At 44.9% G+C, this 13,081-nt stretch overlaps 1 protein-coding gene across 1 annotated transcript; it reads right to left on the bottom strand.

Moving 5' to 3' along the window:
- Window positions 1-878: 878 nt before the first annotated feature.
- Window positions 879-5,053, bottom strand: Foxi3 (forkhead box I3). The gene is made up of 2 exons (NM_001109349.3): window positions 4,453-5,053; window positions 879-1,486 (listed from the first exon to the last, which is right to left on the bottom strand). Exons 1-2 carry the CDS (start codon window positions 5,048-5,050, stop codon window positions 882-884), a joined length of 1,203 nt encoding a protein of 400 aa, NP_001102819.1. The 5' UTR covers window positions 5,051-5,053; the 3' UTR covers window positions 879-881.
- Between the last annotated feature and the right edge of the window lie 8,028 nt (window positions 5,054-13,081).

Raw genomic sequence — 13,081 nt, 5'->3', positions numbered from 1 at the left:
CAGTTCTATGACAGTCAGGGCTGTGTAGAGACCTTGTCTCAAAAATGAAAACAACGAAAAACCTGTAAGACTAAACCTTTCATGAAACACCTAGGACATAAGCTAACTCAGGCAGGAAACCAGGTTTATCACTAGGAACTATGGCTTCCTGGCCTTATCCCATGTTTACATTGTCTATCATGAAGCCGGCATGTTTAAGAACCCACTAGGTCCCCTGTGTGACCTTGGTAAGTTACCTACCAGTTCAGGATAGTCATCCCTGTCTCCCACCGGATTCGGTACTATCGAGTTTCAGAAACCCACGAAATATCTTGGAAAGGGGACTTACTGTGCAGAATAGATGGATTGAGGCAATCCACTTTGATAGGCTCAGTAAATTTCTGCACTGATCTCTGGGAATTCCTGAATAATCGATCCTACAGTCCACTGACTATGCTCACGATAACCAAGTAGTTCCAGGTTTCTGTGTGCCTCTCTGGAGAAAAAAAGGGACCTTACTCAGTCCTGGGACTGGAGGTAGAACTCTGTGAGGATTTTATTGTATTATTTATTCACTTGTAAATCAGATCAGCAAGCTCAAATGTATGTAGTCCAGGTCACCAAGTTTTCCCACCCATAGCTCCAATGACCTCCCCCGCTCCACCCCCATCAACTTGCATACAGACAAAGTCAGTGGACTGCAGGATCATTCAGGGCTTGTTGCAGGAATGCTTCATGCTAAAAGTTGTTCTCTATTTCTCTGGAAATGACTCAACCCATTTAATTCTCTGCACAGTAAGTCCCCTTTCCAAGATGCTAAGCAGATTTCTGAAACGGGTGATCTCAGTGTGGGAGACGGGTACATCTCAAGTGTGCATCTGATCGAGTCTGAGGAGCAATGTCTACATGTCAGAGCCATCCCGGGGGTAGATGAGGCTGTTGACCATGCTGAAGTTGTAGAAAGGGCTGCCGAAGGGGCTACTCTGGTCCCCACTGCCGCCAGAGAAAGGGCTGTAGTAGGAGGACAGCTGGCTGCCCCCACCCACAGTGCTTAGCTGCACAGAGTCTAGAGAGCTGTCTGGGATGGAGGTGCTGGGGAATGTGGTGCTGGAGGGCAGCTGGGTCCCTCCGGGGTGGCGACGGCTGCCTGGGAGGGTTCGCTGGGTGCTCATGCTGCTGGCGTTGACACTAAGGGTGTTGAAGCTGCTGAGGAAAGTGTTAAGGCATGGAGTGGAGGTGAGGGTGGATGCTCCAGGAGAGGAGGCCGTACTCTTGGTGCCCTCTGGAGGCTCTGGTGACTGAGATGGCCTCAGCATAGAAGAGGGGCTGTCTCCTTCTAGCTTCCCACTCACTCTTAGTCTTGAGGACTGCCCGTCTGATTTTGATGTCCCTGAAGGCACAGTAAGGTTGCTGCTGGCCTCCGCACGGCGCCTTCGCTTCCTACGGAAGTTTCCATTGTCGAACATTTTCTCACAGTTTGGATCTAGAGTCCAGTAATTACCTTTTCCTGAGGGGAACAAAAAAGTTAGTGAAGGTTAGTCATTTCTTTCATTTGCTTGTCTGTTCATTCATTCATTCATTCATTCATTCATTCATTCAAGGCAGGGTTTCTCTGTGTGGCCCTAGTTGCCGCAGAACTTGCTCTGCAGACCAGGTTAGCTTTGAACGCAGAGATCCATCTGCCTCTCTCACGTGCTAGGACTAAAGGTATGTGCCACCACACCTGGGCTTGAGGGTTCTATCTTATTTCTGTGCACAGAATGCCCCCTTATGTTCCAAGACACTTTAGTGGGTGTCTGAAATCAAACAGTACCAAACCCTATCCATCCTGTGCTTCTTCCTATGATAAAGTTAATATATAAATTAGGTAGAATAATAGTTATCATAAGTCATGTAAATGAGATCTATTTCTGGAATTTAAAGACAGTTTCATAGATCCCCAGCTAGCCTTAGACTTACTCTAGTTCTGCCTCCTTTCCTGAGATTACACCTCCTTTCCTGAGAGACACCACCATGCTACTGCCTCTGCCTGAGATACACTGCCATGCCCATTCTACAGTGCTGAGGAACCACACATGATAGGCAAGTAACCACCTACTGAACTCCAGCCCAGTCCTCCTTTCTTCTTTATGTTTCCTTTCTGTTTGTTGAGACAGGGTCTTGTGTACCCCAGGAAAACCCAGAAGTGGCTAAGCCGGTGATTCTAACTGTTCTCTTGTCTCTACTTCTTAGGCTCTAGAAGTACTGGTTATGTGCCTCAATGCCTGGTTTGTAATTTGCTGCTTAATTATTTTGGAGAGCAAATGACCCTGCGTTAATAAAACTGAGGGTTAGGGACGATTGCTTCAGCCCACACTGGACCACCAGGAAACCAGATTAAATGTCGACCAAGGTGCATTCACTGTGTCATCCTCTTCTGGAGGCCTTGCTCACTACAAGGAATAAGTCAAAATTTCTTCTAGCCAGTTCCGTGCCTTAGTAGCATCCACTACTTACATCCTGATAAGACCTAATTTTATTTCTGAGACACCTATAGTAAGTCACCTGCCACCTTTCCTTTCTCTAGATCCAAGCCGTGTGAACCTGCAAAATTATGAAATTCTGATGCTACTCAAACCATGATCTTCCATTTGTTTTCTAAAATAGTAAGTTAACAAGTAGTAAATTAATTTAGGCTTAAATGATGGCACACAGCTAACAGAATTTACTACAACTTTCTCTGAAAAAAAATGCAAGTCCTACAACTGAAAAGAATCACACCATTTTAAAAAGGTAGTGTCAGAATGATAAATTAAAAAATATTACTACCAAGCAATCAAGTAAGTCTTAACAGCTCAGCTGACTGTTGGTCTGCAGAGCAAGAAGACTGGGAATCAATACCCTACATTCATCACTGAACAGAATGTGTTCCTATAAGAATTCTACTGGGAAATTTCTGCACTCATTTAAAGTACACACAAGTCTTCTGTGGGAAAGAAATGCCCTCCTATAATTGAAGTGGGACTATCTATATCACCTTAGAAGATTTTCACCCACATAGCCTTTCCTAACTTGGCCTCTGCTGTTTCAAAGTTTTAAACTACGGCTTTGCAGCAAGTGCTTCTCACAGATAAGCTCAGGTGTCTCTCGGCTCTGTGGAGACAGGCAACAGGACCACAGCCCTCAGTTTCAGATGAGAGGTGAGGTGCAGACTGGCTACCTGCTGTCTGCCAAGTTGCACACAGTTGTCCCCATGGAGAGGCAGCATTTAGGTAGACTGCCTCCTAATACACCTTCTTCTTTCCTTTCTCTCAGGGTCTCACTATGTAGCTCTGGCTATCCTAGAACTCACTATGTAGACCAGGCTGGCCTCAAACTCAAGAGATACACCTGCCTTGGTAAAATGTGTGCAAGGGGTAAACCCAAGATCTGAACAGACCAAGTGCTGTATTTTTGAGCTACACTCTCAACCTCCAAACCTTTGGTTCAAGCCATCACTGTCCACTGAGTCCAACTGACATCCAGAATTTTCCACTTCACTTGGTGTTTTTTTTTTTAACTTTCCCAGATACAATATTTTTGAACTTTTCAAAAACTGCACACCCTGTACAAGTGCCACCACCATTGGGCACAAATGGCTATCAAGATACTTGAGATGTGTCCAAATTAAAACATGTTGTAAAACACACACAGGCTGTGAGATTTAAGAGAAAGGCTATGAAGCTGACCTTGAACTCTCCGTCCTCCAGCCTCTACCTCCTCAATGATAAGGTATGCCTAATCAACTTTTAAAGGTAGTTTGCTCTATACAGAATCAGCACTAGAAAACTGCTCCGGAGTGACTTCTACAAGGCGTAATGTAATTCAGTGGTAGAGCCAATCCTTTGCATATCTGAGGCCCTGGGTTCCATCCCCCAACACAACAAAAGATGCTCCAGGTTCATTCAAGAAGCCTCAAGCAAGAATCTGTTTCTTTGTGAGCTCCACTCCACTTCCACCTCCCTCTGCCAGGTAAGGGAACACGTCCTATGCAGGCTTCTTCACTCAAGGTAAAGGATTTAGACTAGAGGGGGTACTCATACTGAGTGAGATCCTTAGGAATCCAAAGAAGGAAAAGAGGCCCAGTGTTCTCTTTCATCTTTTGTAACACCCTGCTTCTGAGAGTCCCTTTCCCTATTCCATCTATCTACCAGTAACTTAGGCTGTTCCGTGCAGCAGCCTCCGGTTTGAGGGTATGAACTTTTTGGTTTAGCCCGCTAGCTTTTACCCTGAGTGTGAGGGACCATGTCCTCCCTGTGAAGATCCGATATTTCCCGTATGCCTATCAGACCAGGTTTGGGTGGCTCTATCCCCACTTGTTCTTCCGTCTAGCAATGAGAAGGCCCCACGTAGATTTCCAACCAGCCGCGCACAGACCGGATACTAGGCTCCGGCTCTCAGCACCTATAGGTGCGCGGCTTCGCGGCCGGGAAGCACCTGCCCAGCCGTCCTCACCTGGATCGTCCTCGTCGCGGGGCACTTTCTTGAAGCAGTCATTGAGTGATAGGTTGTGGCGGATGGAGTTCTGCCAGCCAGCCTTGCTGCGCTGGTAGAAAGGGAAGTTATCGGCGACGAACTGGTAGATGTGGCTGAGGGTGAGCTTGCGCTCAGGCGCGCTCTGGATGGCCATAGCGATGAGCGCCGAGTACGAGTAGGGTGGCCGCACCATCTTCATCAGGTCCTCGCGGCTGGCCATCGACAACCAGCCCAGCTCGCCTGGGGCTGCGGAGCCGGCCGGCGAGGCAGGTGCGGCCGCCGAGGGCTGTGTGAAGCCCCGCTGGGCGCCCGCGAAAGTGCCGGGAGCGGCTGGCGGCTGCAGGAAGGCTCCGGGCGCTGCTCCGGGGGGCGGCGGCGGGGCCCCTAGGTAGCCCGCAGCGGATGCCGGGCCGCCCACGCCGGGCCCGTTGAGCCACAGGTAGGGGTTGGCGGCTGCAGCGGGCGGTGCGGCGTAGTCGGACAGCCCATAGGGTGCCCTGGAGGTCGGGGGCGCACCGGGCGCCGCGGCGGCGGCGGGCTGAGAGTATACGAAGTTGTCTCCGCAATACAGGGCCATGTCGGAGGCCGAGGGTTGGTGCGGAGCGGCAGCGGCTTTGGGAGAGAGGGGCTGGCCTCGGCGCTTCGGAGAGAGCATCCCTTGGCGCACCAACCCTACGGCCCGCCCTGGCCTCCGCTACGATTACGGACTTGGAGCGCTGAGGAGCTCGCCGAGGGCGGGAATACAGCGTCTCTTATACCTGCGGGCCAGCGGAGGCTGGGCGACCAAGGCTCGACAGTCCACGCCCTCGCCACGCCCCACGTGCTTTGTAGCAGCGTGCAACCTCCTCTGCCCCGCCTGCGGGGTCCCTGCTGCTTTATGCTAGCTCCGGAGTCAAGGTGAAAAGCGTCCTTCGGTCCTTCCCTTATCCTGCCCTCCTGTCCCTTTTTCTGGTCATCCCTGCCTCCCCTGCATCCGCCCATCTTAGCCCGCGTAGGATCAGCCTACTCTAGAAGGAAACAAGAAGAAGGAAACAAGAAGACATCTCACCAACTGGACGGCTGGTCCCTAAAAAGCTGATGAATCCATTCGGGTGGGTTGACTTGCCCATTCTAACAAGTTCCAAAGTTTGAAAAAAATTTTTTTTACAATCGAATTATTCACATTTAGCACAGCACTCACGTTCAGTCTCCACCGGTCGGCTCCATGCTATCAAAAATAATGGATGTGATGCATGAATGACAACCCGGCAGGCACACTTTCTCCCGGTCTCTGGGCCAAGTGTGAAATTGTTCTCTACTGTCTTTTGTTTTCTACTGTCTTTTTTTGTGGTGATTCATCTTTCTAGCTAAACCGTTTGTTCACGATCAGGAAACACTGTTCATTCCATTTCGCCCGGTTTGTTCCGACTTTCGGTATGCAGTTATTTTTCAAGAGGTTAGATAAGTGGCTTGGAATTAACATTTAAAAGTAGAAAGTTTAAAGTATTTAAGTGGTCCAAGACGCGCTTATAGCCCGGGTCTATTTATTCTCAGCTTTATTCCCGAGTTTTAAAGGGGATCTCTGCGCATCCGGAGAGCAACTAGCGAAATACTGCGTCGACCCAACGAGCCAAACCGACAGCGAGAAAATTATCTTTTTACCATTCAAAATATTTCTAAAGGTGTTCTTGATAAAAACAGATCTGAAAGTTCTCGTTGGCGCGGAAAAGCTATTGCGCACTTCTTTTTTTTTTTCTTCTATTTTCGGATTACAGTCCGACAGTTTAGAACATTACTAAAGAATCCCCGCTCCAGCATTTATTTATGTACATGATTGAGCTAGTTTTGTACTTTAAACTTTTTACCACCTTTTAAAAAGCAAACCAAAACAAAAAAACAAACAAAAACCCAGAATGAGTCTGTCGACAAGGCGACTCAACAGGTAAGGGTGCTTATCGCCAAACATAAAGCCGGGAGTTTGATCCCTCGGGTTGAAGGAGAAAACCCGACTCTGGAAAGTTCTCTGATTTCCACAGGTGCCTAACCGTGACACAGGCACCACATAAGTGAATACATAAATAAAGTAATTTAAAAAATTAAAACCGGAGTGATTTATTTAGATAACTTGAATGCATACCTAAAATGGATATCTCACTTCAAAAGAAAGTGGCCACCTTTTCTGGAAACTACTGCAACTATAAAACACCTGCTTCTTTGAAAACTTTTGGAAGAGTCTGAAAAAGGAAATTATGACTCTTTAACTATATTTTAGTTTAAAACACCTATTTTCCTTATTTAATTTAAAAACAAAACAGGTTTCCCATTCCTCCGAATGGCTTCGGTTTTAGGCGGGAGAGATTTTTGCTTGGAACCTTAACAAGGTTGAAAACTACAACCCAGCTTGGCAAGCACTTATAATTGTATAACTCCCTACTGGGTAATTTTTTTTTCCTTAAGTATAAAGATGTGAGCTAAAGCTAAGATGCTGAGAACCTAGAGGGCAATTTTTCCCCCACACAAGCTTTAAATACCTAGCGTTTCTGTAGAGTGGCCTGAGGTGTGGAACTGTGGGTAGATGAGTGTTCAGAAGGTTTCAGCACCCAATTTTTCTTCATTCTAAATCGGAGTAAAGAAGGAAGATGCGAATTCCGTCTTCACTTTAGTGACCGATCTTCATAGTTGCATACCTTCCCTGGTCTTTTAACAAACGGCTTAGCCACGATTTTTCTCCTGGCTCCAATTTTAAAGCCTCCGAACTATTCTAAAGGGAGAGGAGAGGCCACGGTTGCAGAGTGTGACTTGTTGTTTTCATTAAAGGTTCTACTAAGCAGACCACGTTCAGTGTGTGTTTATCTAAAAGGAGCAGAGCCACCTACCGACCTGTTGTAGCTGTTACAGCACTTCCCCAGGTAGTTGGAAGTCACGTTTCTTTCTTTCATTTATTTATTTTAGAGAGTTGCATTTCATGTCTTTGAACTGCTTGTATATGAGAACTCTTAGCAAAAGTTTAAATATTTTAGCACTGTATGAAAAATTTCAATGGCTTCTTGATGTACAAATTGCAATCACCATTGCTTATTAATGCAAAAAGATAACCAAAGAAGGTACCTGGCCTCACACTGATTGTACCCTAAATATAAGCTGTTAAGTTTTGGAAAACCGTTCCCAGGGAAGATAGATCACCTACTTCTGCCATTTGCCAATGTGGTTGAGCAACAGCGGATCCTGACTGAATGTTGTTATTTCGAACAGACATTCTTACAGAATGTAGTTATTATCTCCATTAACCTGCGGCATCATAGAAACACAGGCAGATAGGCTTGCTGGCATTGTCTCCTATTTCTAGGGGAGGGAAAGGGTCTTCTGAATTGAAAACAACCTTGGCTGCTCTTCACTAAAAATGCCAACCAGTGTGGACCAATGCTGCATTTGGTTGTTTCCAAAAAGTGGAAATCATGGGCAGTGAGGTGGCTCAGTGAGTAAGGGTGTGTGCCATCAGGATTATGACCTAAGCGCAGTCCTGGGGACCCATACATTGAACGGAGAGAACTCTGTCCTCAAGGTGTAAACATACATACACACACCACACCACACACACACACACACACACACACACACACACACACACACACACACCAGAGAGACAGAGAGAGAGAGAACAAACAGATAGATAATAAACAAATGTAATTTAAAAGAGAAAACAAAACGAGAACCAAGCACTCTCCCCATGTTTCCTACCTGGCTTTCTATCTGGCACTCTATATTCAGCACACCCATCATTCTTCATCATGTAAATCAAAAGCTCATTGAAGTTGAATTCTTTTTTCCTCCTGACAGTGTAGCACAAACTGGCCTTTCAGCAATCCAGCTGCCTTGGATTTGGGAGGATTGCAGGTGGGCCCAACCGTTCTGCCTGAAGGGACGATTCCCCCGTACCAAATATGTATGGTTTTACCAAATATTTATGACTGATAATGGAAAAATGGAGTGGGCAGCTGGGGAACAAGCTTTCCATGATGTGCACATATTTTACGGGATGGTGTAACCAAGGCTATTTATGAATTCAAGAACAAGCCACACTGGGCATGGTGGTGCACACACTTGTAATCTCAGTGCTGAGGAGGCTGAGGCAAGAGAACTGTTTCATGTTTTAAGCTGGTCTGCACTGTAGCTAGCCAGGGATATGTAGGGGAGACCCTGTCCCCCCAAAATCAACCAAAATGTTGAGAATAAGCCTAGACTCTGGCTCTACCACACATGATGAACACTGTGCCTACACCCACAAAGCTTCAGAAGAGAAAGGGACTCAGGGGAGCCCAGGCTATCCTAAGCCCAGTCTTCCAGTGCCTAAGGTCACATTGTTATATCTGCATGAACTGAAGTAAGCTGACCCACTAAGGATAAATTAGACTTTCAAAGGAACCAAAGTTATGTAAAGATATGCTAATGATAATTTGCAAATCTTCAATCAGTCACATGATCTCTGTGAAGATAGGAGTTTTCTGCTAAAAAGACTTAATTCTTCCACTGTCTCAAAAAGGTGTGGGGCTGGGAATATAGCTCATTAATACGTGCAGGCAAAACATTTATACACATAAAATAAATTATTAAAGAGAGAGAGAAAGAAAGGACAGAAGGAAAGAGACAAAGGAAGGAAAAGAAATGAAATAAAGAAAAAGGCAGGAACACTAATATGAAATAGCTATTTTCCCACAATTCACAAAATTGGGAAAAGAGGAATCAATGACTTATCTTTATCATATCGGACAAAGTTTGGTAGGCTTCTAGACTCTTCGTGACTGCCTGATTTCTGTGGCCCAGAAGACCTTGGGTATACACCAGTAAATACCTGTGTACAGGTGAACGGAGTGCTTCCGTCCTTCAATAAACCAGAGAGGGCCATGCACTATGTGCTTTCCCAGCCTTCTTATACTCCATGTTGGTTTGCCATAAATAAATCAAAGTGTTCAGAAATCACGTAGCATCTTTGGACGCATGAGTTGGCAGATGTAATCATGGACTTCATTCAGCCCGTGTCTCTCTCATATTCAAGTTAGCTGATTTTAAACCAGCAATGATTTTATCAGCTTCCTGGCCTCTGTCTCATATTCATATATATATATATATATATATATATATATATATATATATATATATATATATATATAAATCTTTGTATAAGTTTCAAATATACATACATGTACACACACATTATGGTATATTATAGGATATATGAGGTATATGATATATGATGTATTATATACTATTATAGAATATATAATGCAGTATGTATACAGATAATACACATATATAATAAAATGCATATATGTAATGTGTATGTATGTATATGTATATATATACATATATATGAATGTTTATTTAGGGTGCTGTTGGTCTGCTTGAGACAAGATCTCACTTTATAGTTCTGACTAGCTTCAAACTCATGGAGAAATACCTGCTTCTGCTTTCACTGAGATGGATTGTTTTATATTTTGCAACAGAATCTGATGTAGCCCAGGCTAGCCTTGAACTTGCTACAGAGCTGAGGAAAGCCTTGAACTCCTGGTCTTCTACCCTTAATCCCCTCAATGCTGACATACTTGACATACAGACCACATTGGATACATTTATTCTTTTTCTTTCTTTTTAAAAAAATTTTTTTTATTGAAAATATTTTTTTTCTGCATAGGTGGTGGTGTTGCATGCCTTTAGTCCCAGCACTTGGGAGGAAGAAACAGGCAGATCTCTAAGTTCAAGACCCAGCCTGTTTTACAGAGTGAGTTCCAAAACAGATAGGGCTACACAGAGAAACTCTTAATAATAATAATAATAATAATAATAATAATAATAATAATAATAATTTTGTACAGTATATTCTGATCATGGTTCCTTTCCCCCAACCCCTACGAGATCCTCCCCACCCCACCCCCACCCACTTAGCTCCATGCATTCACATCTATTCTTAACTGATTTCCCGCTGGACCCAGGTTTGTTCTTTGGGCCCCAGCTCTCACAGCCCTATCCTCCAGACCCTTTGTTTTGCCTCTGTTTGTGAGACGGAGATGCCTTTCAATTAATAGGCAACCCATACATGTTTTCTCATAAAATGATTACCATAGTGATGAGAATGAGGAACTGGGTGACAGATGAACTTTTATGGTCCTTCCTAACTCTACACTTAATTTGGTTGTCTTCTAGCCAGGGTGATCAGTGCTTCAGCTCCCTTTGTGGACTCAAGAAAAGGGTTAAAATACTGATGCCCTGGACCCACCCAAGGCCGAAAATCTGCTTTTGGGCTCTTTGCTTTCTTCCTTCTGTTTCTACAACTATGGATTGAAGTTAAGGCCAAGAACTGGGCAAGTGCTAGGTTAACCCCTGAGCTAACTCCCTATGTAGCCTGTGCACCTTTAAGCCTTTCACCCCCACCTCATGATTCAGACACTGTTGGGGTTGGGAGCGTAATCACATACTTAAAACTTTATAGTAGGACTGGAGAGGTGGCTCAGTGGTTAAGAGCACTGACTGCTCTTCCAGAGGTCCTGAGTTCAAATCCCAGCAACTACATGGTGATTCACAACCATCTGTAATGGGATCTGATGCCTTTTTCTGGTCTGTCTGAAGACAACTACGGTGTACTTACATATAGTAAATACATTAAAAAAAACTTTATAAGTAAAGGGGAATGCTACCACGCACATCAAAGATGATTACACAACTGTTTGCAAGTTGGGGATGTGTGAGAAAGGTACCAGAATCAATCAATATATTGTTTTCAAATAACTTGGGTGAAAAGCCAGAAGCATTAGGTATGTGCCTGCATAACTGCACAGAATGTGTATGGGAAGATGCAGGAACCATTCTACAGGACAGGTGTGCTGTAGGGAGCTGCGACGTGCCGCACCCCAAAGAAGGCGCTGGCTTCTGCCTTCCACCCTCCGGACGGTGAGCGCTCCTTGTAATAAACAAGTCCTTACTTGGCTATGCCTGCCTTGCCTGCTAGCTTCCGCATAATGACAGCCTTTTTGCATGACCCGCGTGGCACGCTGAGGTTGGTCAGCGTTAGGTATTTAAACTGATGCAGGGTATTCCCCGGAGAGAGAGAATAAGTTTATATCAAGGATCCTGAATAAACTGCATGAAGAAGATCTCTGCTAGTCATGTCTTCCTTGCTGGTCGAGGTTGGGCGCGACAATGTGCAGAGTACTTTGTACGAATGCATTCATCTGTATTTTACAAGGAGGGGGAGAAACAAGGATGGAGGGAGAAGGGGAAGGGTCTGAGGAGGAAGGGAGAAAGGGAGAGAAAAATGAGGGATGAGGACTGATGGGATAAGTGGGACAGAGAGAGTTTGATTTGGCATAGAAAAAAATTTTTTTGATTCAGGTTCTGTCTCCATAACGGTGGCTATCCTAGAACACACTATGTAGACCAGGCTGGCCTCAAACTCATCTACTTCTGCGTGCTGGAATCAAAGGCATGCAGCATCACACCTAACTAGAAAGAAACTCTTATTTCAGTTAGAAACTCAGAAGATAAAAATGGCTTAAACTCATCTCGGGATGCTAAGTAAATCTGTGTATCTAAAGCAGAGGGTTCTGGTTCTCAGAAAGAGCTCAAAAAAATATCCAGGTCAGCAGTACTATCTTAACAGGACAGCTGAGCAAGTAGAGGGGTGGAAATGCTAGTTCAGAAATCAAAGGAGTTGGGGATTTAGCTCAGTGGTAGAGCGCTTGCCTAGCAAGCGCAAGGCCCTGGGTTCGGTCCTCAGCTCCGGCAAAAAAAAAAAAAAAAAAAAGGAAAAGGTAGAAATTAGACACATTGTAACAGAAGCTGGAGAGATGACTCAGAAGATGAGAGGATGAACTGCTCTTATAGAGGACTGGACTCTGCTGCCTAACACTCACATCAAGCAGATCACAACCGTTAGCATTTTGTCTAGCAAAAAAGGGCTGAGGAGACCAGAGAGCAAGAGGGGCTGTGGGTGGGAGTGGGGAGCAGCCCCTTTTATAGTGAGTGAGTCAAGCCTAGCTGACTGTTGCCAGGTTACTGTGGGGTGGAGCTTAGACAAAAGGCTAAGAGGCTAAGAACTGTGTGAATCTAGCTCCAGGGGATCTGAGTCCTCTGGCCTCTGCAGCACTGATACGCATGTGCACTCATCCTCATGTGCACTCATCCTCATGCAGATACACATTCTTACACCTAGTTAAAAATAATAAAAAAAAGGGGCTGGAGAGATGGCTCAGCGGTTAAGAGCACTGACTGCTCTTCCAGAGGTCATGAGTTCAATTCCCAACAACCACATGGTGGCCACAACCATCCGTAAAGAGATCCGATGCCTTCTTCTGGTGTATCTGAACACAGCTACAGAGTACTTACATATAATAAATGAATAAAAAATAATAAAAAAATTAATGTAGATAATAATGCCTAAGTGATTAACGACTGTGATAAGAAATGTGATAAGGTTTGGAAAATAATAAGCATTTTGCAGGCCATGGGTTTGGTTTTTTGTTTTTCTTTCCTTTCTTTCTTTTATTGTATAAATGTTCTGCTTGCATGTATGTCTGTCTGACTGGTGTGCCTGGTCCCTGCAGAGGTCAGAAGAGGACATCAGATACCCTGGAACAGG

This window comes from Rattus norvegicus, chromosome 4 (genome assembly GCF_036323735.1).
Source record: "Rattus norvegicus strain BN/NHsdMcwi chromosome 4, GRCr8, whole genome shotgun sequence".
Taxonomy (NCBI): Eukaryota; Metazoa; Chordata; class Mammalia; order Rodentia; family Muridae; genus Rattus; species Rattus norvegicus.
This window is presented reverse-complemented; position numbering and strand designations above follow the sequence as displayed.

Excerpts from the sequence above, each read along its gene's own strand:
- Foxi3 (NM_001109349.3), bottom strand. The coding sequence starts at position 5,050 with ATGGCCCTGTATTGCGGAGACAACTTCGTATACTCTCAGCCCGCCGCC. Across the intron at positions 1,487-4,452 it reads CCGCGACGAGGACGATCCAG|GAAAAGGTAATTACTGGACT; the intron begins GTGAGGACGGCT and ends TGTTCCCCTCAG.